This window comes from Maylandia zebra, linkage group LG11 (assembly GCF_041146795.1).
Source record: "Maylandia zebra isolate NMK-2024a linkage group LG11, Mzebra_GT3a, whole genome shotgun sequence".
NCBI classification, from domain to species: domain Eukaryota; kingdom Metazoa; phylum Chordata; class Actinopteri; order Cichliformes; family Cichlidae; genus Maylandia; species Maylandia zebra.
The window spans coordinates 36,872,245-36,896,715 of NC_135177.1; the positions used below are offsets into that span (position 1 = coordinate 36,872,245).

The 24,471-nt window shown below is 46.8% G+C and overlaps 2 protein-coding genes across 10 annotated transcripts in view; one reads left to right on the forward strand and one right to left on the reverse strand.

Annotated features, from left to right (window-relative positions):
• LOC143421172 (DC-STAMP domain-containing protein 2-like) lies at nt 1–18,466 on the reverse strand. 8 transcript variants are annotated; one of them, XM_076890327.1, is made up of 17 exons: nt 18,328–18,466; nt 17,313–17,370; nt 17,111–17,234; nt 14,447–14,617; nt 14,117–14,218; nt 13,184–13,378; nt 12,837–12,902; nt 12,551–12,764; nt 10,600–10,757; nt 10,307–10,471; nt 10,061–10,228; nt 7,283–7,383; nt 4,659–4,792; nt 3,651–3,778; nt 2,728–2,821; nt 1,743–1,919; nt 1–1,606 (listed from the first exon to the last, which is right to left on the reverse strand). In XM_076890327.1, exons 1-17 carry the CDS (start codon nt 18,432–18,434, stop codon nt 1,417–1,419), a joined length of 2,352 nt encoding a protein of 783 aa, XP_076746442.1. In that variant the 5' UTR covers nt 18,435–18,466; the 3' UTR covers nt 1–1,416. The 8 variants fall into 8 exon arrangements, 5 of the variants coding, with proteins under 5 accessions (XP_076746442.1, XP_076746443.1, XP_076746441.1 ...); XM_076890328.1 differs by having other exon boundaries at nt 1–1,601; nt 17,111–17,370; XM_076890326.1 differs by having other exon boundaries at nt 17,111–17,370.
• Nucleotides 18,452–24,471, forward strand: part of LOC143421173 (E3 ubiquitin-protein ligase DCST1-like) — a 15,390-nt gene continuing 9,370 nt past the window's right edge. Inside the window, exons 1-11 of one of the 2 annotated variants that reach the window (XM_076890331.1) lie at nt 18,452–18,618; nt 18,726–18,851; nt 19,247–19,321; nt 19,403–19,531; nt 20,957–21,096; nt 21,210–21,378; nt 21,584–21,727; nt 22,590–22,711; nt 22,798–22,952; nt 23,026–23,125; nt 23,206–23,301. In XM_076890331.1, coding sequence (XP_076746446.1) covers nt 18,588–18,618; nt 18,726–18,851; nt 19,247–19,321; nt 19,403–19,531; nt 20,957–21,096; nt 21,210–21,378; nt 21,584–21,727; nt 22,590–22,711; nt 22,798–22,952; nt 23,026–23,125; nt 23,206–23,301 — 1,287 coding nt within the window. In that variant the 5' untranslated portion in view covers nt 18,452–18,587. Of the gene's footprint in view, nt 18,619–18,725; nt 18,852–18,890; nt 18,925–19,246; nt 19,322–19,402; nt 19,532–20,956; nt 21,097–21,209; nt 21,379–21,583; nt 21,728–22,589; nt 22,712–22,797; nt 22,953–23,025; nt 23,126–23,205; nt 23,302–24,471 lie in introns of those variants that run through there. The other variant, XM_076890332.1, reaches the window with a different exon arrangement.

Sequence of the window (24,471 nt, forward strand, 5' to 3'; positions counted from 1 at the left end):
GCCTCGACAGGTGAGGCTGGCAGTTACTTCCTCCTGCAGAGCAAAACTTTCAATGAAACAAAGAACATTCAGTCTGTAGATTTCAGAGCGACTTATTACTCCGTGTGCTCAGCACGCCTCACGCTACACGCAAACACACAACAATCATGTTATCTGATGCTTTGGCAGTATGTGTTTTTACTTTCACACCAATCAAAGCTTTTCATTAGAAACGGTCTTTTCACTTCTGTCGGTTCCTGTTGTTCCTTTGTGTCGTTTTAAGTCTGTGTGGTTCGTTTGGTCTCTTTTAGCTCTTTATTCTCAGGTTTTGTTTCTCCGCTGTCACTGAAACACTTTCACGTTCTGTGCTTTACCGTGGACGGATCAGAGGATCAGTGCAGCGTTGAGACTAACGTGGACCATTTTGGGTAAAACAGAGGAACCAGAAGACAGTCAGTCTACATTCTTACCATCACCTACGGCCGTCGGGTCGACAGGTGAGCTCGAAGGATCAAGCAGCAGATAATCATTCATCTGTAAGGTGACTGAGCTCAACAAGGCGAGGAGCTGCTTGGTGGTGTCAGCTGATGTCAGGCAATCTCACCTTGGAGGTTTTCAGCGTTTGTCCTACTGCAGGGATGTCGAACTCATTTTACACAGTGGGCCAAATATTTGGATCTTAACTGACCCGGATCGGTGAAATTCTGTCAGTTTGAAGAAATTAAACTAAACCCTCAGATTTCTTATTATAAGAAAAATAAATATACTCCAACAGTGTGGCTCAGTTCAGTTTGCATGATAAAGAAATCACGACACCTTAAACTGTAAGAAATAAACATGTAAAATTACAGAACAAGCTCAGGTAAATCTTTGCTCAGACTGTCTTGTACTAATAAACAAAATAGATAATTATATAAAATTATAAGAAAAAAGTTTTTCTAATTCACAGAATTTTAAAATGTGGCTTTACAGCAAAAACAAAAACACAAGAAAGTCGTAAAACTTTTAAAAAATACAAGTAAGTCCAAAATTTATCGCCTGCTCCACATTTTCCAAACCCAACAGGAGTCTTTGCCAGGCCCATTCTGGCCCTCGGGCCTTATGTTTGACACACCTGCCCTACTGGGATGAGCCCTTTAGATCTCGGACGTTCTCCTGTGTCCCGCCTTTTTGTGGCGGTCTCAAAAGCACAAACCCGAGGCTTCAGGATGTGGGTCCACGAACCGCTACCGTCTGTTTTCTCTATGATCCGTTTATCTGGAGCACATCTGGATTCTCCGCCTCACTGAGACGAGACTCGGACTTCAGAATTTAGCCCGTATTTTTGTCTCTCTGTGGAAAAAGTCGATAAGTGGAGCTAAAGTTTTGTTATCAGGTATTTCATGTGTAAATTTGCTTTATTAGCTTTAATCACAAAGTGGAACATCTGGCTGAGCTTCATGGTCCGGGAGACGGAGCCCAGAGAGAACCCGATGGTTGTGGAAGGTCCTGGAGGTTTTGAGCACGGTCGGGTCGGTGAATGACGACTGAGACGAGGGACTCGTGCTCTGAGAGAGCAGAGTTAAAGGAGTGGTCGCTGTCGGACTCGCCTGACCCGGGTTGGTCCTGGTACATCAGGTCTGCTTCACTGGCCAGAGGGGGAAACAGATGTTCAAGACTTTTAACCTCCGAGCAGGTCACATTTAAAAATATCTACATGTGGACATGCGATCCTTTACGTTTACCATCAGCTTCTATCAATGCCTCCTTCAGACGTGTCCTACCTGAGTTCAGAGTCCAGGTAAACACTGTCATCACTGCTGGGGCGCTCTCCTCGTTCTGCTTCCCTTCCTGAGCGGCCACTCGGACTTTGCTGCCTCGCTGTGGGGATCCTCCTCTTTATCTGCGCGTTTGTCTGGCGGGTCGACGACAAACTGGGCCGCTCATCATCAGTGGAGTCTCTGAGAGAACCAGACAGAGAGCATAGACCAGTGGGTCCCACTGTGGGGCAAGCCACTCTTGGGGGACACAGAGCTGCAAGATGGAGGGGAACCTTTACCCCAGATTCTGAATCCGGGGCAGGGAAGAACATGTTTGACTGATTTAGAGGAAGCACTTCTGTGCTGAAACATCTGGATCGCTCATCTGCTCCTTCACTAAATTTAATTTGGAAAATAATGTTAAGAAGCAAATATTTGTTGATGGGCCCCGAGCACAAGTGCAAAGAATTTAAATCTTTAACATGACTCTTGACAAGGAAAGTAAGGAGAACCGGTGCCGTTCTCAGCTGCTCCAACAGCTTTGGGAAACATTTATCACTGAAAGAAGTTCAGAAACGCTGAAGAGTAACAGATCATAGCTGCGCGCTAGGTTTCTGTTAACAGCGATCAGTCTACGGGGAGGCGTGTGCAGTAGAGACTGACAAATGTAGCTAATACAAAAACCGCAATTCCTCTGATGGCCACTTGAGGCAGGCTGCAGCGGTAAGTCAGCCTGTGTGGGGGCGTGGCCTCAGCTGTCGCTGCCAGCTGTTTGTTTTTAAACAGTGACAGCAGGCATCTCCATGGAAACCGTTGTAATTCTGCCTCGTTACAGTTGTTTGGACCCTTCGTCACCCTGCGTCTCTGTGACGTCCTGTCACTGGATAACGTCAGAACTCAAATCCAGTGCCGCTTCTCTGCTTTATAAATCACTTAAAACAGAGTCAATGAGACACATGGCGACACCGCTCTGGCTCAATTTTACAGCCCTTCTCTGGCGTTCACTCACAGCTCCTCCTCGCTGTCTTCCTGGAAGGTCAGAGGTCGTACGCAGATGACACACGTGCTCCCCAAACTCTGGAAGCACGGCCGACAGTACACGCCTGCAAAGAGACGGCAGCTTGTAAAAAGAGCATTCATCCTCATTCATGACACAAACTCTGCTCGTTTTAAATCGCTCACTACGAACTTATGAGGAAATGAAAGGACCAGTGAAACAGTGACCCAGGCTATCACTGGGTGCAGTCTGATATAAAGTTCTCCTGCTGGGTGGACTGATTCAGTGTCACAGATAACAGGTGTTTTTTTATTAACCAGCTCAATGTAATCCTCTCTGCAGCCTTTTAAAAGGATCTCTTGGCTCTGTGAAACCTAAACAGAAGCTAAAGAGTTAAATCTGCTACAGTTACAGTTATCTCTCACTTCAGCTGAGTCAACAACACTGAGTGCTGCAGGACACTCCCTCAGCGTGCGCACACACACACACACACACACACACACACACACACACACACACACACACACACACACACACACACACACACACACACACACACACGCGAGCTCCAGTTTACGGCGTCACACTGCAGGTATTTGTCCTGGTGTGAGAAATGATTCAGTCTTTCGCTGTTTTTTGATGTAAAGCGTTACCTCACTGTTTAAAGGGAAAGACACACCTCAGAGACTAAATCACATCACATTCATCATCAGGGCTGAACATTGATGCTATGTCCAGCAAACAGACTTTTCAGGGTTGATGCAGATATCCGGCACGTGGCTCCCTGTGCTTACTTTCTGTTGCAAATGTGCAGAAAATCTGCAAAGAATCTGGACAGGAAGAGGCGCTACGTGGAGAGGTTAAAGGTCAATCCACCCAATAAAAACTAAAAACCTCAGGACGGTTTTACCAGGGAGCGCCCTCGGTGGGTTTACCTGAACAGTGCGGGGCATCACAGATGACTGCGCTCAGGTCAGGCAGGCGCAGCACCTCTCCACAGACCAGACAGCAGGCAGGTGTCGACAAGCCCAGCAGGTGAGACAGGCGACCTCCTCCAGGTAACCTGACAGTAATGCAAACAGATCGCATCCTGACCTTCTGAAGGTTCTGGTCCCTTAGTTTCAATGAATAATACCAACCCTGTTATTAATGTAACCACACACAATGTTTTAACATTAAACAGGCTGAAGTCGATCTACTCTGCTCATCCCTGTCAGACCTGTTGCATCTCATTAACCACAAGCTGTGACAGTGAAGCAGCATAAAGGATCATCACATCAGGCCACGATCTAAAGACACAAAGTCAGTGACATCAGGGACTCCAGCGAACCACGGTGGGAGCCGTTATCCACACATGGAGAAAGCCTGGAACAGTCCTGGAAGCTTCCCAGGAGCGACCGGCTGACCAAAATTCATCCAGGAGGACCTGCAGGCCTCAGTTAAGGTCAGAGGTCACGATTCAACAAAATGAGAGTGAGCAAAAAATGGCCTCCGTGGGAGAGTCCAATGAAAACCACTGCAGACCGAAAAGATCGTCTCACATCTGCCAACAAACATCTGGAAGATCCCAGTAACGTCTGGGAAATATTCTGTGGACTGACGAGGCAGAAGCTGAACTTTGTGGAAGGTTTGAGTCCCGTTACGTCTGCGTCAACCTGCACGCAGAACATCAACCTGCCACCACTACAGTCGGACTCGGTGGTGTGATGGTCCGGGCTGCTCTGAGGGAACCACGAGTGAGCGAGGATGTCGGCCCATCAGGACGCAAACACAGCAGCGAGTGTCTTTCCCTTCACGAATGAAATCATCATTTGAAAAAAAAAAAACTGAATCAGACTGAATTTGTGTTCAACAGTTTGAGGGAAATACAAATGTTTTTCACTCCTACAGCACCTAAAGCGTGCACGTGTTTGTGGGACACGACTTTAGGTCAGTCTTTGTACCGTATCAGCAGAGCATGGAGACGTCCTCCTCCTCCTCCCGGGTCGGTTGTGCTCCTGCCCACAGACCTCCTCAGGGCTCTGCGCACCCCCCTCCTCTGATCCAGGATCTGCTGGCGGAGGAACCGGATCCTCTCCTGTCGAGCGCAACGACAACAGCCCAGCTCATCACAATCATGTCTCACTTTTCCCTCACACATCCAGAATGTCACGCTCTGTGATCAACATCCACCACAGCAGCAACACAACCTCCCGCTCTCTGTGCAAAATCAGAAACATTGGCAGAGTTTCAGCGTTTGTCACGGAGAGTTAAAACATGCCGCTCGGCGGGAGGGTGAGGGCAGGTCCGCTCTGTCAGGCGATGCAGAGATAAACGGACATGTTGCAACGACACACTGACGGCCGACAGATGAACGTGCTGCTTCTTACGCTTTGTGAGGGAACATTTCAACATAAGCAGCACAATGAAGCTGGAATCATCAGAAAATTCCACGTTAAAGAAATTAAGCTAGTTTCACACTCCAGTGACCTGCTGGTGTCCCGCTCAGATTCCCACTGAGTCCGTTTGCTTCTCCTGCAGCTCGTCGTGGGTTTGTTTTAACATGCAGTGAACCGCGGCTAACACACTGATTAAGGAAACAGCATCAGTGAGACGAACACGGAGTAACCGACTAACCATCCTTATATAAAACATCACGGGGCCGTAAATGAACCCACGCTGTCATGTTACTGAGGACTCACATCTAATCTGTCGAGGCTCCGACTCCACACTAACAGAAAAATCAACAGGCCAAACTCAGCCCAGCAGCATCCCAGCAGCTCTCCCAGTCATCTAAACGGAGCCCATGAGGCTGCGCTGGGCTCAGATTTGGCGTGACACTAAATCTGACCCGGCGTCCTCCAGCCAATCGCATCTCCGGCACGCACTCCTGGCAGTCAGAAAAGCAACCACGCCCAGAACACGCGGCTGATTATATTTCACTACAAACAGAAGAAGAGGAGGAATCCAGAAAGCAACATTGGTGTGATTTATTGCGTGAAAGTTGCATCCAGCCTGCAGAGCGAACGACACGTGCAGCAGACACACACTAACGTGCAGACAGAGGAAAAGCAAACACCAAACTGAACTCTTTGTGAAATCAGAGTTGAAAGCGGCCGACGGCAGTGGGTCATTTCCCAGAAATTTCACAACCACCACGACCAAAGCACAGAAAACAGATGTGTTAACAGACACACTAGTCGCCGTTTGCCACAGCAGTTTGTGATCAACATTAGACACACAGCCCCCGCCTCAGAGCCGTCGACCAGCCGGGCGGCACAGGATGTTCTGGTTCCTGTAACCCGAACAATCAGGGTCGCGCAGAAAGGCGTTGCCAAAATACATGAGGTTGAAGCGGCGAGCACCTCCACACCGTTAAACCTGCGCCAGCTGTCGAGCAGCGCGCCAGCTGTCGAGCAGCGCGCCAGCTGTCGAGCAGCGCGCCAGCTGTCGAGCAGCGCGCCCGCCTCTAACCTTTTCAGCGTGAATGCTTCGCAGTCACGAGCAGCGGGCACGACCTCAGAGTGAGTGCAGGCTGCAGCTGGGTCATCGCCCGGATTTCTAACATGCGGTGAACGTGGATCTATTTGAATCCTGACAATAATCCTTTCCTAAACCGCAGGCTGCATTTACAAAAGATGGCACCGCCACCATGAAGCCAGCCGCTCGGTCTCATGCCCAGCGGCATGCTGGGAAATGTTTCTAACCTTCATTGTGAAAGTGTTTTGGCAAAAGTCAAACGTTGGTGTTATTTGGTGGTTGTTTATTGATTTATTGATTTCCTTTTGTGGGGAATCGTCTAAGACTGGGAAAGCTTTGGCCTTTAAACTGGAGATCGGATCTATGTGACGGAGTTGCCGGGCTGGTTTGTGGCAGCAGCGTGTTTTCCTGACTTTCGGCCTCGCCCGGGCTCGGGTCTCTGCGAGCAGTCCGGACCTGCCTCCTCCTTCCTCCTCTCACTCTTTCATTCTGCAGATTCTTCAGATGCCTCTCTGCTTCGTGACCTTTCACCCACAGCAGCAGCTGTTCTTCCTCTTCGCTCGTCTCACCAAAACAGCACACCTTCACTCGGAGAGGAGGAGTGGGCGGGGCATGCAGGTGAAATAAAAAAACCTGCCCTGGGGCACAGCTCTCCTGATCCTCGTGTTGTCAGAGGATCGGTTTACATCATCTCTGCGAGGCTGGCCGGCGTCCAAAATCCACGAAGAGAATATGAGCCCAGGTTTGAAAAAATGCGAGCCACCCAGGAGCGGCTGCGTGCGCTGCCAGACAGCTTTGTTAGAGGGTTCAGAGCTGGTTTAAATCAGAGTTCTCCTTGTAAATCCACACCACTGCAGTGGATTTAAAACTCACACAGTGTCGACGGACGGGCAGGAGGCATGACTCAGGTGCAGACTTCCAGCTTCAGTTCAACTGGTTTAAACAAAAACGCAGCAATAACCTGCGACAAGGTTTCCACCCACCCACAAATTTTCTCCCATTTCTCCATTTCGGGGACGCCTCTCGCCCTGTGACAGCTGGAGCCCGTCCCCGCTGTCACAGGGCGAGAGGCGTCGTCCGAATCATGTGACTCTAAGTGTGTGAGTACCTGCTCTCTCTCAGGGTGATATGAAGCACAGATGAGGCGTCTGCAGCGCTGCATGAATCCGCTGGTCAGAGACACAAGCAGAGCCAAACCCAACAGGAAGCCTGCAACACAGACCACAACCAGTAAAACCAGTAAAGTCCCTTTGTCTCAATGTGGTTAAAAAAGAAAGGTGAAAATGTGTGTGGCTGAAACACCGACCCCGTCTTCACGGTGTGACGGCACATACAACACAGATATCGGACGGACAGCTGATTTGATTATGAAAAGGTTGCAATCAGACAAACATCACATTTGTCTGCATGTAAATCTCTGATGTCAGGTGAACATATTTGTGTTGGTTTGCCTCTGCACACTGGGCTCTGTGCTGGGTGGGTGCTCTGTTAGAGGCGGCCGGGGCTCAGGCCTTTGCCATTTGTTTTTCTGGTGGGTTCTTATTAGGGCTGCCACGATTAGTCGACTATCAAAATCGTCGACGACTGATTTAATAGTCGACGCGTCGTTTGAAGCTTTGTAAGATCACAAAAGACGCAGGAATAAGTAGCAGGATTTAAGAGTGTAATAACGGACTGAAACAGAAGATGGCAGCACTGCATGTACAAGGATGCCAGCTGCCGTTAAACTCCGACGAAGAAGAAGTAGCTCTGTCCCAGAATTCATAGCGCAGCCCAGCTTAGTTTCCAACAATGGCGGCAGCTAGTTAGTTTTAATATTACTCTTATTATTCTTTCTGGGTCACAAAATAAACGTTTAACATGTTTTCAGGCGAGAATGTAGCTGTGTAAACCTCAAATATCTGCTCAGTTTATCAAGACACCACATATTTTCAAAAGCGCTCCGACGTTTTCGGAGACGTCTGTTACCCACTAGCTCGTTAGCTAGCAGGGGGCTAGGCTAACTAGAGCCGTGAGAACACCGGACTCCCGGCAGATCGTTTTCAAACCCACCGCCGTCTTTCACTACTCAGGTTAAACATGATATATGAGTCACTTAGATAACTTAAAATGTTATTGTTTGGCTTTTTTTCAGTATTTTATTTGTTCCTGAGTAAATCTGTTTGTCTGAGATTAAAGTTTTTACACAGCTGAATAAACGTCAAGCAGACAGCTGATCATCAGAAGTGTGAGATGCTCCAGAATATACTCCGGTGTCCTGTTAGATTTTAGATAGCAAGGAGTTTATTAAACTTCACCGAAACAATCTGCAAATTTCATTAGAGTTTAATAAACTATCATCTTGTCTTTATCTTTAGTTAGCACAGACCTTAAACACTTAAAGCTGTAAGCTAATGATAGTTATATAAGAGCAGATGCTGCTGGTGCAATAAGCTGTACGTTTTACGTCCAATGGATGATGATCTGATTAGTCGACTATCAAAATAATGGTTTGTGGCAGCCCTAGTTCTTATTGATCTCAGTATCTAATTATTTCATTGTAAGGTTTGAAGCTCATGCTGTGGTCTGAATAGTTGAGTAAGTGGAGCGTGTAAAGTGATGAAGGATGCTACGACTCCATGTTGTCACGTCATATGAGTGTTAGAAATCTGACTGTCTGCTCTTTCAGTTTTAATGAAACTCAAATATTCCAAAAGCTCTGGACGGATCAGTGACTGATGAGTCATTGCTAAGCTCAAAACAACACAACCTCTTCCTCTGCTCATCTTTGTTGTGATGTTTGCAGGTCAAAGCTGGATTAAAGCTCCTGAGCTCAGGACGTGTTTGTGTCAGAGACGCTCTGTCGTCACAGCTTCTCTCAACAGTCACTCAAAACGTTGCTTCCAGTCATCTGCGTGTTCAGACAAAACAACGCAGTCGCTCTGACACTCGGATTCCACATTCCTGGGTAGTTTTTTTTTTTTTTTTAAATCCTCTTCCTCTGCTGCTACTGGCCCGTTTCCAGTACAGGAAGCTTCTATGAACTCAGGAATCTGGCTTTTATTTTATTACGACTTTGCTTCCAGCAACAAAATGAAACCACTGATGCCTGAGATGAATAACACCGATTATCTCGTTACAATCAGCCTCCTGATGTGTCCTTGTGTGGGATTTTTAACACAGCAGGTGAGCAGTCAGCTGTTCGAGGTGATGCCCTGGAGGCAGGTAAAAGGCCAGTGAGTGATTAGGGCAGGGGTCACGTTGCACACAGTGATCCAAGGAAGGATGACAGGTGAAGCAGCCAGTATGCTCAGAGCCCACACAAGGGTTACTGCAGCACAAAGGAGCCAGATCACTCCACCTCCACCTACAATGAGCACAGAGCCAGGCCAAGGTGGTGTCCCGGTCTGATGAATTACTTTTCCTTTTCCATTGTTTACCTGGAGAGGAGATGGAAGCAGGATGTACTACAGGAAGTGTGTGTGTGTGTCTGCGGGGAAAGTATAGGTCCTTAGATTGAGACCACATTCATCTTCCCTTCATGGCAGCGTCCTCTTTTGTTCAGGGATCATTTGGGTAGATTGTGAATCCGTTAACAGCTAAAACTAGGAAGATTATTCAAAAAGCTGCAGATGCATAAACTGGATCTTGTAATCAGTGCAGACCTATCGATCTATTAGTACAAAATCATGTTATTCATTAGATGACTGCATTAAAACTGCGTCCAAAGGCTCCACAGCACAGACACTGCAGAGGTTACAAGAGCTGAAACTGAGCAGACAGCTGGCAGCTACAGCCACCTGCGTCACTGCAGCCACGCACTGATTTATTCTAAGCTTTACGTGGTTTGTCCTCCTTTAAAGTTCAATGAGGCCAATTGTGATTCGCTTCCTGTGTGATGTCATACCGAGGATGAAACACGTGTTGTAGTTTGGTTCTGACGGCTCCAGCAGGCACTTCTTGCTGATCACGGTGATGTTTCCCCGCTGCAGGATGTTGAACGAGGCCACCACGTCTCTGTAGATGTCTGAGGCGTAACCCGACCCGTTCACCTGGACCGCCACCGTGACCGGAACTATCGGGACAGAGCGTCACGCTGGTCACCGCTCACAGTGAAAACGCAGGGCTGTTTTTGGCAGGTGTGCTGGCTCACCTCTGGCCACAATGTCCTCCGTCACCTGGTGGTGCACCTGATCCAGAATCCAGAACACCAGGAAGTCCAGCGCCACCAGCAGGCTGCCTATGATCAGGTGCCTGAAGACCGAAACCAAGCCCGCCATCACCGCCCGCCGCTCTCTGTACGTCAGCTGAAATGACACTGCAGGACAGACGCGTCAGATCGCTTTGATGAACATCGCTGATCCACAAACCATGACCTCGTCCAGCACCTGCTGTGTACCTGTCACACAAGCTAACAAACAAACCCACACACACGGATGTACTCACGTGGTGTGATGTAGGTCTTGGCCTCTCTGCGCGTGATTGGAAACACAGAGGCTCCGCCTACTGAGGTCACCCTTTGGTCAAGGTCTTTAAACTGAGCAGTGATGTAGTTGTTATCAAATTTAATATTGTGGAGGTACCTGTGTCTGTACTGCACTGCCCTGCAGACACACAACCACATCAACACCCATCAGCAACAATCAGCATCGAGGTTAATGCAAAGCAACGCTCGTGGAAATAAAGTGAAGTGTAAAGAGTGAGACGAGGGGAAAAAGTCAAATAAGGAAGCTCGTGGAGTAAAAATGCCACAAAGAGCTGAACATGATAAAGTGGATCGATGAAGCAAAATACCTCAAAAAGCGAAATGAAACTGAATAAAAAAGGAAACGAGCAGAGCGATGTGAGAAGACGATGCAGAGCTGAAAAACTGCAGCGATGAGATTACAGATGAGTCTCTGCTGCACAGATGTTGCTGCGTGAGCTATGAAAGACTTCCTGAATCGTCCTCGTGTAGCTGAAGTAAACTGAAGCATGTGGTTTGCATTTGGCTAAAGTGACCTAAAGCATGCAGAGTATGTGCAGATGTCATGAACTAAAGAGCGCAAATGAACCAAACTGAATCAGGCAGCTCAAGTAAGCTGACGCCTGTGGATCAGGGAGACCGAGCGGCACATGTGGAGCGAAAACAGAGAAATAATAAAACATTTTCCTGCTTATTTTATTTTTTGCATTTTTCACACTTGCAGATCATCAAACAGATTTTAATGTGATCAATAATGATTTGGTTTACAGGGAGGAAGCTCTCCAAACCCACCTGTGTGAAGAAGTAACTCCACCCTAAACCTAACACCTGGTTGTGCGACCATAACTGACGCTGAGCAATGAGTGCTTCACGTCGCTGTGGAGGAAGCGTGCCACGCTCTTCTTTGCAGAATTATTTGAATTCAGTCACATTAGAGGGTTTTCCAGCAGGAACAGCCTCTTCAAAGCATTTTAGGCGCCACACGATGCCGTGTTCCTGATCACCGCCCTGATGGTGGAAGGTTCTCCTTCATCCTGGTCGAGAGCAGAATCCATGGTTCCACCAGTTACAGCGACCCTGACCTCACCTGATGCGAGTGAGGCCTGCGGTTCTTTAGATGTTGTTCTGGGTTCTTCTGTGACCTCCCAGATGAGCCACTGATGCGTTCCCAAAGTAATTTTGGTCGACCAAAGTTTTACAGGCTTAGAAACGGATCTGCAACCCTCTCCAGACTGATGGATGTCAGCGACTTTGTGTCTCAGCTCTTTCTTTCAATCGAGGAATGATTTGCTGCTGTTTGGGATCTTTTGGCGTGCTTCGCTCAGGCAGACGCGCTTTGTCTAAGTCAGGGGTGTCCAACTCCAGTCTACTGTCTGCAGCTTTTAGATGCATCCCTGCTCCAACACAGCTGAATCAAATTGCTTGGATCATCTCTTCAGCACGCCATCAAGTTCAGCAAAGGCCTGATAACAAGCCATTCATTTGATTCAGATGTGTCGAAACAAGGATGCGTCTAAACGCTGCAGGACGGTAGCTCTGAAGGACACCGCTGGTTTAGGTGATCAGCCCCGGTGTGGCCGTGAAACTGAACTCATGAGTTAAGTTTTATTGTTTTATTGTAAAATGCATCTATTTTGATTGTAAGCCCAACAAGGGACAATTGTTGAAAATTAGCAATAGCTATAAACTTGTGTATTACATCAGTTTCCTGTTTTGTACTTGGACTCAGTTAAGCTGCGCTGTCCCTTTTAAATAAATAGATTCAAGGAGGGGACGAATACTTGTGGTGTGACTGAAGGATTTTAAAGTGTTGCGTTGCATCTATTAGATGAACTGAAGCATGTGCACTGTGTGGAGCAACTGAAGTGTGCAGCTGTTGTACATTAGATAGATTCAGTGAACCAAGTGTGTAGATGTGAGAAGAGTCCCGACCTGAGGAAGGAGCAGGCGAGCAGGACGAGGCCGATGTACGCCAGCGGTCCACTCAGCTTCTGAAACACTTGAAGTTCCGATGAAATCTCCGACATGATGCTCTGAGACATCTGGTGCAGAGACTGGCTGCTGTTGGCATCCAGGTCAAAGTCCAGTGAGGCGGAGATGTTGAACTCAAACTCACGCTTCATCTTCTGAAACACTGCAATGACAGCTGAAAGAGGCAGGAGTCAGCCTCTGTGCGCCCGGCAGTAAAGGCTAAACAATGAAGAGGAAATGGACTCACGAGCCGCGAGACGTTTCCTCAGGTGGTCGGCGATGTAGGAAGGGACGATGCAGAAGAACTCGCCAGCTGAAAGACCAACAGTGAGACGATTACAGAGACGTAAAGATGAACGTGAGAGCAAATACAGAGTTTGGACTCTTTGGTTTTTAAGGCCACGCTGACATTAGAATAAAATCATTGAAATAAGTGAAAAGTGTCCTGGACCGTGAACAGTAGATCTTGTCCGACACTCCTTTTCCACGTTTTATTCTTTAAGTCTCAGAGATTACAGCCTGACCTTCTGTAACTTTGATATTTGTGCCTCTGAGGGTTAACGTCCACACAAGGACCGGGATACATGGACGCACCGCGGGCCAGGTTGCAGAGCGGCAGGAAGCCGTCCACGATGTTGCACAGGAAGTTGAAGTCGCCCAGCAGCTCAGAGCAGTCGCTTCGAGCTTCCTCAAACAGTGACCGGCACTTCCTGTACGGAGTTCCCATCTTTTCGTTACAGATGTCCCCGATATCGGCCAGGAAGCGTAGGACATTCCTCAGCGCGCGAGCTGCAGGGTCAGAGGTCAGAGGTGTAAGGTGAGTATCTGCAGGCGTATGGCAAACATGGTCGGTCTGACACACACTGTCTCCTATAAGGCCTCAGCCCGCCCACAGTGCTACACACCTCAGGCCCAGCCTCCTCCCTTTACCAAACACAGAAACTCAACTTAAAATCTGATGTCAGCGACACCTGTTCTGTTCTGGGCGGGGCCTGCAGCTCTGAGAGTGTGGATCCCCAGGTATGCACATGGAAGGTGTGAAACTGCAGCCAACTGTAAATGACTGTGGGTGAAACCATCAGTCCTCTTTAACACAGGGCTGCACTTCCTGCCTTCACAGCATGGTTCGGGTCAGTTTTCCTTCATCTACACCAAATGAGAAAGTCTGAAGAGCCTATTTGAGATAAATACATGCTTTTACAATCTTATGACCCTCTGAGGCGTCTTTGATGTTTGTTAGCTCAGTGAAAGTGTTTTCTAATTGGTTCATTTTGTTATGTCACAGGTGCAAAGCTTGCATTTATATTGCATGTACACTTCATCTGTTTCACAGTCACGGCTAACTTGTCTTTGGGACAGAAAGAAACGTACAAACTGTACACAGACATGCCCCGGCTGGGATTTGAACCAGGAACCTTCTGTCTGTGAGGATATAGTGCTGACCACTGTCGCACCATGCACTGGATCTGGTGGCTGCATCTGCAGGAACTGCTGTCCCATATCAGCTGGTTAAAGAGGCTGCCTTACCAACATGGCGGATGCTGTCTGTCATAGCGTAGATGAAGTTCTGGACTCTTCCTGCGACGGCGTACGCGTTTCTGCTGATCTCCCTGATGTGGTCCAACACGGCTGCAAACCAACAAAAACACTGACGCTCACAGCTCGCCACATTCATCTGATTTGTGACTGGATCAGAAAGAATTATATGAATCCATGAAACTGGATAAAAACGGCAGCAACTGATATAAAATTCATATTTTGTTTAAAATTCTATTAAATTTCAATATGAAACACGAGTGGTAAATTTTTAGGAGCACTGGCGGCTGTAACTGCAGTGGGTGTGGGGGCGGGTCTTACAGAAGAGGGGCGTGGCTGCTTTCTGCATCAGTTCCTGCGTTTGATTGGCTGCCAGCTCAGCTCCACACAGCAGGCTGGAGGCGGCTCGCTCGGTGTTCTCCAACGTGTTGCTGAGCGGACCGGACACGAGCAGCGACACGAACATGAGGAGGAGGAAGTTCCTGCCATGACCTGAAACACAGGAAGAGAAGCGCTGTGACGGCGTGGACCTGGCGTCTAATTCAGAAGCTCTGATTGTCCACCTCTAATCGGGAATAGTGACTCTGCTGGGAACTCCATGTTTATTTGGGACCTTGGGATTCAACCTCCACTTCAGAGCTCGTACTGCATCAGGTCCATTTGCGTTTGGGAGGAGGTCCAACTCTGTTTGAAGGTTAGGGAGCACGTAGAGTGTGTGTTGCTTCAAATCTGAGAACTCTATTTGTGCCGTTGTAGAAGTCTGCTCAGAGATTTCATACCTGGAAGCTCATAAGTGGAGAGAGTCACGTTTTTTCTGAATCAACATGGAGGCTCTAACTTGATTTATGAGTCCTAACTCATCCCTTTGAGCTATGACGTCATTTAGAAATGCTTCTCTGTTTTGGAAGCTCATCTTACTCGACCGGTAGTGTAAGCGCCACAATACCAGAAGACGGTTTACTTGACTTCATATCTAGATTTTGCACAAGAACAGCATGATGAATTTGAATTTCTTAAAGTTGTTCCCTTTAACACAGCGAGTGACGTCGTGGACAAAGATGGAGACCTGCGTGTGACGATGTCATTTTGATCATTTCAAAGCAGAAGTTCTCAAACTGAATTGTACAGGAGCTCAGAAGTGTCTTATTTAGAGCTTTAAAGGGCAATAACAGCTCGACCTCTCAGAGTTTTCACCATCTGAATATTGGCGCGCAGTCTCTGAGAGCTCTGTACGGCGTCACCTGTGGTCGTAACTTTATTCTAGAGATGGCACGATACCACTTTTTTATGTCCGATACCGATATCATAAATTTGGATATCTGCCGATACCGATATGAATCCGATATAGTGTTTTTTAATCAACAAAACTGTTTTTTAAATATCTTGCTGCATTTTGTATAAGTTCATACTCAAGTTTAAAACAACAACTACACTAAAGCTATTCTGTTATACCTGTATGCAAAAAAAATGTTTCATAGTTCAGCAATACTGATCAATCTAATAAACTTAAACCTACACCATCCTCCCTATTCTGGTATTTTAAAGAGTACTTAGCAGAAATATTAAGCAACCTAACTAATAGGGTTCCAACTCCCAGCAACAACAAAAATAAATAAATAAAAAATAGGGAACCACCCCTCACCCTCCACCTCATGATGCTTAATCGACGTAATCAACTTTAATTTGATGCAGTGTGAAAAAAATGCACAGAAATCAATTATTTTTCAAGAAATATTAAATAGATTCAACATCTTTCTTCAACAAAATTGCAGACTGCACAGATGGTACCTTCCCAAAGGAAAAAGTACTATAGCTTACTAGGGTATATTAGACTTAATAGTCACTATATGCAGTAATTGACTTCTATTCATTTTACATCAAATTAAAACTTTGGGTGTCAAATAATTATTTATTAAAAGCTCGACATTTTAAATGAGAATAAGAAAGAAAAGTCTGTCTTTGTGCCCCCTTTTCCCTGTTAATGCCCTATCGGCCCCCCTGGCTAAACTTTGCTAGATCCGCCCCTGCACAGTTACCAGCGTCAGCTACGTAGAAAAAGATCCTCGAGTAGAAAGTAATATTAAATACATTCTAACAACAGCTGATCAAGCTTAAACGTGCTGCTGTTGTTCAGCCGCTGGTTTCCTCTTTCTGGTGCAAAGTGGGCCAAAAGCAAACTAGAGACACGGACTCACGACAGAAAAGCCGATCAGCTGATCATTAAGCAGTTTCATGATTGAAGTAGCAGCAAGAAGAGGCAGTCGCTCCATATATCGCTTGTTAAGCTTAACGCAGGAATGCTTTACAAACATTCAGAGATGGACTTACACACTTGCTTTACTTCTCTCGGGGATAACTTTGTCGGAGATGAAATGCCGGGTTGCTAGCGAAGCTCCAAATGCTATCCAGACCACCGACAGGTCCGCATGCCACAGCCGCTCTATCACGTGATGCATACTGCTCCGACGTGCTAACGTTCTGAGGTGAGTTACGGCGTGTTGCAAGTTTTGTGAGGTGCTTTCGTGATATTTAATGGATCGGATTACATTTTTTATTTTTCTCCGATATCCGATCCACTAATTTAGGTCAGTATCGGACCGATACGTAATATCGGATCGGTCCATCTCTACTTTATTCAGGAGCTTTTTGAGAGCTCTGACTTCAGTTAGAAGCTCTGCTGTCTGTTTCAGAGCTCTGGCTGTTATCGGAAGCTCGTCCTCTGTTTGGAGACTAAAAGAAGTTGGGCTGACGGGATCACTACCATCCTCATGTCATCCAAGAAATGTCTGTTTTTAAATTATTTTTATTCTTAATTTACAGAGTTTATAAGTTTCTTTAGTAGTAGTAGCACTAACGATGAGGACTTATTACAACACACAATATTGTCATTTTTGGGATGTTTTTCTCTTCTACAGCATGTCAGATTTATATCGATGAACAAAGAGAGGATCGGTATAAAACCTTGAAGGCGCGTCGCTGACAAACCTGAGCACATGGAGGGCAGCATGACCATGATGCTGGCCCTGACGCTGACCGACAGCCCCATACCGAACGCTGCCAGACCAGCCAAGCACAACGTGGTGTGGGCGCAGAACCACAGCGGCTGTTTCTGCAGGAAGAGAGTCATGAGTCCGTACAGAGACGCGATCAGCAGCCCGGATACAAACGCCACCATCCTCTGCCCCACCTCCACCAGGTGAGCTCTGAGCTTCCTCCTGCCGCTGAGTCGAGAGCGTCCCGCCGGTCTGTGGAAGCAAAAACAGTGAACGACATGTTCACTAACCTGCAGCACCACATAGACATGAAGCTACAGTGCTGCCACCTGCAGGCCGTGACGTACAGGCGGATTCACAGTGGCTGGGATATTTATCAAAGATCCGTCTTTGTAGGACAAATTAAATAAAAAACTAATAAAAGTTTAAAACATCAGCCCTGTCTTATTGTATTTAACAAACATGTCTCAGGACTACCTCACCTTCTACCTGCCTTTTCCCCGAGACTCGTCATTTCAAACACAAAAGGCTGAAAAGCCTGATTGTTGTTCCTGTTTGCATCGCGCTGGTGGACAAACAGAGACGACTACAACGGAGTAACAGACTTTAAAACTATCTGTGAGTTCTGAGTAAGAATAAACAGCTACGTGTCTCTGTTACACCGTTTTAATGTTGGATTAATGGAATAGAAACGATGAGTTTCAATGTCAGCTGTGAGTGCGCGCTGTGCAGTAAAGGTCTGCACAGACACGGTGACGTCGGCGAGGTCTGATGCTGGGTGTGAAACCAGAGATGATAAGCCCGTGTGCTGCCCCGAAGCACACGTCTGTTTGTCCTCGCCTTTCACCCTGATGCAGGTCGTAACTTACAAAATACCATCCTGTTGTGTAAACTCATCAGAGTCCACTGACGTCAAGCCAAGTGAGAACTCTGGGGTTGTTTCCCCAAATAAAGCCGGAGGAGCCCCGCCCCCACGGATGAATGTTGGGTTCACTTTCAGATGCTTCCATCCTTTATATACAGGAAAATAATTTGCAGGAAGTGAATAGGAGGGAAGTTAAAATGTTCTGTGATGAGGCTGTGGAGCAATAAATGTGAGCACAAATCATTTTTTAAAAAGGTGAAAGGTTAACATCCAGGTCACTCTAAATGAGAATGTGTTAGCTCAAAAGCTAACAGTTAGCACTCAGGTGAATCTGGTCCCTCTACCTGCTCAGAGCTCCTCGGATAGTCTCTGTGACTCCGCCCCTCTTCACCTGGACTGAGATGTCACTTTTCATCAGGAGCTGTTTCCTTTCTTCACTCCTCATCTTCATCTTTTACACCAGGGGAAACGTTTCCGCGTCACCTGGAAACCAGAGACACATCACGTGACAGGCCGAAGCTAACAGAAGCTCCAACAGTCAAACGACGATACGTTTGTAAGCGGTGTGCGCTTGAACGCAGGTTAGAGGAGCGATTTGTGGTGAATGATGGCTGACACCGGGACACGTCACAGCTGTGAGTTCACCCACAACAACTCAAAACTCAGGTGGTGGAGCTGATCAGCCCTGAGGCTGCCAGCCGACGGTCAAAACCTGTTTCCAGGTGTTTGTGCTTCCTTACAGCGGCGCACAGGTGCGTTCAGACCATCCTGCCTCCAGTTGTCCATCGGTTCCTCTTCAGCCAATCAGAGGAGTTTCCGGTGGCTCGCCCGCTCTTCAGGGCGCTGTTTGGAGTAGCGACCGGCACAGGTAACACCTCCAGCGACACACCTGGGCGGTTCATCTCTGAGCTTCAATCCGCACATGTTGGAAACCAGCGCGGGTATCGGAGGGAAAAGACGCCGCAGAGCTGCGCTCATTTTGGGGCCGATCAGCTGTTCGGAGGAAACAGGAGCGCGCACAGAATCAGCCTCTCATTAAATAATTTCATTCACTGTAATATACTAGCTGATGTTATTATGACTTAGTCACATTGTTGTTGTCTTTATTTTTAATATTGTGTAATTTTATCATTTGTTACTATAAATATAACGAATGCAAAGCTCTTCTTTTACTTTCCAGCTGTTTTTATTATTATTCTGAAAGGTTGTTAGAAAAAAGCCGATGTGATGTTTGACTCCTGTTGTTGTTCGTCTCACCAACAGTCTTGTTCCTGGGCATTGCCCACAACCTCCCGCTGACCTTTGACCTGAAGGTGGCAGTAGGATGTTTGTTTGTTGGTGAGGCGAGGTCGCACACTCACATCTGTTCTTTGAAACACGTTTGAAACACGTGGAGATCTGACCGAGTGTGTGTTTCAGCTGTGTGTCTCGCAGGCGGACTCCTGTCTTCGTCCTTCAGGTGTTCGGTCCTCCTCATGTTTCCCAGCATGCTCGGCTCCCGTGGCCGCTCCTACCTGATCCTGCTGGCCCTGTCTGTGCTGTACGCAGGTAAACAGACGCCTGTGCAGAGTGTGCACACGGCTCACAGTGTGGTCAGTGCCGTCATCTTTTTCATGGAGTCGTATCAGAAACATTCTCGTGTCCAGTGAGTCCAAAGTTTCATGAATCTGCAGGAATCGGCACATATTTGGCTTTTTAACTGAAAAAACAAAAATAATGAGCTCAGAAGGAGATGGAGGGAGGATCCACTCCTCTCGTCTGTACCTGTGAAAGCACAGATGTCCAAACTGTCTTCATTCTGCTCCCCTCGCTCGTGTGTTTGGTGAGAATCCCTGAAACCAAATCATTGATGCGTCATTTAGAAAAAAACATAAAACCCACAAATAACTTTTCTACAAGCTCCACTGTTTCATGTCAGCAAAATATTGATCAGCAGGACAGATTTAATAACACTTTATCAGCAAACATTAAACACTGTTAAAAACAAAGTGCAGCAATCAAACCAGCAGAGGTCAGTGCTGTCTGAAGTCACACAGACCTGCTCCCGTGTGACTTTGGGATAGGCTGATATACTGATCAGTGTTAAAGAGTTCAGACAACACCAACGGCAACAATCAATGTGTGTGTCGTCCCGAGGGCTCAGGCTGAGGCCGGCTGCACTTCCTTTTGGTTCGTGAAGACGTTTCACTTCAGGCATCTTCAGTTTTAAAGATGAGAAGCTTCTTTGTTGAAAGGTGAAATGTTTCATCCTCATGAACCAAAAACCTTCATTTCGACCACTTAGGATGAATGAATACTAAATACATATGAATGAATTAACAGCTACAATGTCAAAGACTACAAAGACCTCTCATGTGATGGAGTGACATAAAAGCGAGTGTTGGAACGTGTTTAAAGCAGCGGTCACCAACCCCCGGGCCTCGGACCGCTACCGGTCCGTGAGTCGTTTGGTACCGGGCCGCGAGAGTTGAGGCTCAGGTGTGAAATGTATGGTTTTCAGGGTTTTTATCGGTTTTCAGCGTTATTTTGTTATCGTTTTTATCGTTAACTCTGTTTTCCTGGGTCTTTTCACGTCTGTTATGAATAAATCTTCTTTTTTTCGGTACCGGTTTTATTTTGTTGTATTTATCCGCGACACCTTAAAGGCCGGTCTGTGAAAATATCGCGGGCATAAACCGGTCCGTGGCGCAACAAAGGTTGGAGACCGCTGGTTTAAAGGACGTCACTGATCCTGTGAGCCTGCACAGTAACATTTATGAGTCTGAGTCGTCCAACATTAAAGTGCACTGAGACAGTCAGACAGACTGGGTCCACAGGCCTCACTGGACCCAGTCTGTCTGTGGCTGATTAAATCTTTTACTAAATACATAATACAACATGCAGATACGATTGGTTACCTCAGCGGCTGAATGGGCCTGATTAACATGTCTTCAGGTGAGTTTTGTGTCATGTGATGCTGCGTCCCGTCTGCAGGCCCAGTTTCAAACATCCAGCGTAACGTGGAGGCCGCCGCCGTGTCTGTGAGCTGCAACCTGGACCTGCAGGTCCGTCACAGCAAGCTACTGTGGAGAGAAGCCATCAAGCCATTTTTGATCATCACACAGGAGCTCATGGTGAGAGGAACATGTTTCAAAGCTCCTCTAGTTTAACATAATAATAATTATCACCCTACCTACTGCCATGAACATGAAGCTGAGGGGCCTCAGATCTTTTGCTTCTCTTCCAGGATAATAAAGAAGGTTTTGAGTTGGAGGCTTTAAATGTCAGCAAGAAGTTTCAGGACATCAGAGACGAGATGGTCCTTCAGTACGGATACGACCGATTCGAAACTAAACAAGGCGGCGGTAACAGCACCCAGGAAGAGTTCACCACCAAGACCCTAAAGCAGTGCGACAGTAAGTCAGAAACACCAGACGTGAAGTTCAAAGGTTTCAGGCAGGAAACACAATACAGAAGGAAACTGTTGATCATCATCCTCGTGTCACCAATACGAGAAAACAATCGCTTTAAATGTCGTCACTAATGTGATTCAAAATGATTTCACACCTGCTTCACAAACGTCATTTAAAGATGAGAACTCGCGCGTGGTTTGATCCCCAGGTGTGGTGGCTCAGGGCGTGCAGCGGTGCGTCGATTGGTTCGCCAACAGGTGGACGGCGTGTTTGGAGGCGATCCCCGTCCCCGTCATCAACTACATCCTCTGCATTTCAATGAAGTTTCACTTCCTGTGTGACATCATGAAAGGTAAAAGGTTATACGTACCACGGGGTTATGAAATATCCACATCCAGCTGACCCCGCGGTCTCTACTCTTTCCAGTCAGACATTACTGGTGGTGGTCAGAGGGCCCGGTGGCGCCAGTGTCCGGCAGCCTCGCCTCTGTCAGTGCGCCCCAGGGTGGCTGTGGCTACATTGTAGCTGCCATCACCAGTGTGTGAATGTGTGTGTGAATGTGTGGATGACAGGTTGTGTAAAGCGCTTTGGGGTCCTTAGGGACTAGAAAAGCGCTATATAAATACAGGCCATTTACCATTTCTAACTCACAAACATCAGCATCAGAATACATTTAAACTGTCACCAGAAAGTCTTTGCTTTAAAAAATAAAACTGAAATTGGGCTCCGGCGCTTTGGTGTAATACCACTTTGAGCCACAAGGTGACACTGAGTTTAGCATCCAATCACAACACAGCATGACAACATTATTATTGTTAGCTCGGTGCTAGTTTGACATTTGTACAGAATTCACATTAAAGTAATATTTAGCGACTTGTTCTGGGAGCTCGAAGAGTAAAAACGAGCAGTTATATTTTTAAATAGTAAAAAAACGACTACACTAAACCTTTCTGGTAAACGCTGCCATCTTGTGGTGGAAGTTTTTATTAAATTTAGCTCAAGGTTTTGCAAAAAGCACCTTTAAATTTGAAGGTGTGCAAACATTAGCTTCAGTGTTCTGAGCGGTATATCGTACTCAAGTGTCCTCAAACGTAAACGGCAGATTATTTTTGAGTTATTATTTCAGGGTTGATAGTCTTGGTGTTTTGGTGACTCTTCTGTGGTGCTGAAAAGGCAGCTGCTGTGATCTTTAGTTCTTCTCCTCCTCCCATCAGTCATGACTCCGTGGTGCAGGGACAACATTCCCGTGGAGGGAAACTTTGGTCAACTCTTCGACCGGCTGAATGTTTCGGTTGACCTGCTGTCCAGAGAGTTCAGCGCCGAGCTCACCGTAGAGGTCAGACCTGCACCGCCGGTCCTCCAGCACCACCCACAGGACGAACCCAGAGTCGGCTGAAATGTAACCTGCGTGTCGTCTCGCAGGAGGAGGAGCAGCCGGCGCTGAGCGAAGCTCTGCTGGACCAACAGTTCACCAACGCTGTCAAAACATCCTTCCAGAAACTGACATCAACGACGGGACGGGTGCTGAACATCCTGCAGATGCTCCTCTCCTTAACCTTCATCACCTTCTTCACCCAGTAAGAGTCTCACCTTCACCTTCATCCCGTTAAGATTCACACCTTTATTTCCATCTTCTTTTCTCCTCTGCAGGGCGTTTGGGTACCTCTGGCAGTACAACAGGGACATTTGTTTCGACAACGTCTACATCACCACCTACTTCAGACAGATCGATGCCCGCAGACGGAAAGCGGTATCATTCTCATCCTCATCATCCTCACTTCAGTACAGTCCACGGTCTGACCGTCCTGTCCTCTCCTGCGCTGCGTTTAGGGGAAGCGCTGCCTGCTGCCTCTGAGGAAATCTGAGAAAAACAAGCTGATCAACCCCTGCAGTCTGAAAATTTACCCCGAAGAGGTCAAACAAGTGGTGCGTTCAAGAGCAGTAACTCTGGCAGTATTTATGTAGTGTTTCACAAAGTGCTTCACAGGAAATAATCCACTGTAATAGCAGCAGTGACGCGACTCCTCAGTTCTTTGCACTCACCTAAAAATCTGCAGATTTGTTAAAGGATCATTACCCTAAATACCACTTTTCCATCTTTTTAAGTTTAAGTTATTTTTATAAATAACGTGTTTAGACGTGGTCCAATCAGAGTGCAGCACTCTCACAAACAGGTATGCAGCAATAGCAGATTTCTGTGCCGTTATAAATTCAAGGTGCAATTTCAGGACACAGTCTGTGTTCAGCCAAATACACCCAGAAAAGGTGTAATACACATTTTACTGTTTTTATAGCTGATGATCACAGTTTAGTTTAATAAAGATAAAAAAGTATTTGAGGTTGTGACTTTGAACCTTGTCCCCGTGCCTGGCAGGTTTTTCATTTACAGTGGGATGCAAAAGTTTGGGCGGCCTTGTTCATAGTCATTATTTTCCTGTATAAATCGTTAAATATAAGCGTCAGTTAAATGTATCATATAGGAGACACACAGTGATGTTTGAGAAGTGAAATGAAGTTTATTGGATTTACAGAAAGTGTGCAAGAATTGTTTAAACAAAATCAGGCGGATGAATAAATTTGGGCTCCACAAAAAAAAGAGATGAAATTAATATTTAGCAGATCTGCCTTTTGCAGAAATTCCAGCCTCTAAACGCTTCCTGTAGGCTCCAATGAGAGTCTGGATTGTGGTTGAAGGTATTTTGGACTGTTCCTCTACAAAACATCTGTAGGTCATTCAGGTTTGATGACTTCCGAGCATCAACAGCACTCTTTAACTCACACCACAGGTTTCAATAATATTCAGGTCTGGGCTGAGATGAACATTGTACTTGTTCCTCTGCATGAATGCTTCAGTGGATTTTGAGCGTTGTCTTGTTGAAAGATCCAGCCCCGGCGCAGCTTCAGCTTTGTCTCTGATTCCTGGACATTGGTCTCCAGAATCTGCTGATACTGAGTGGAATCCATGTGTCCCTGAACTTTGACAGGATTCCCAGTCCCTGCACTGGTCACACAGCCCCACAGCGTGATGGAACCAGCACCATATTTTACTGTAGGCAGCAGGTGTTTTTCTTGGACTGCTGTGTTCTGTTTCCTCCA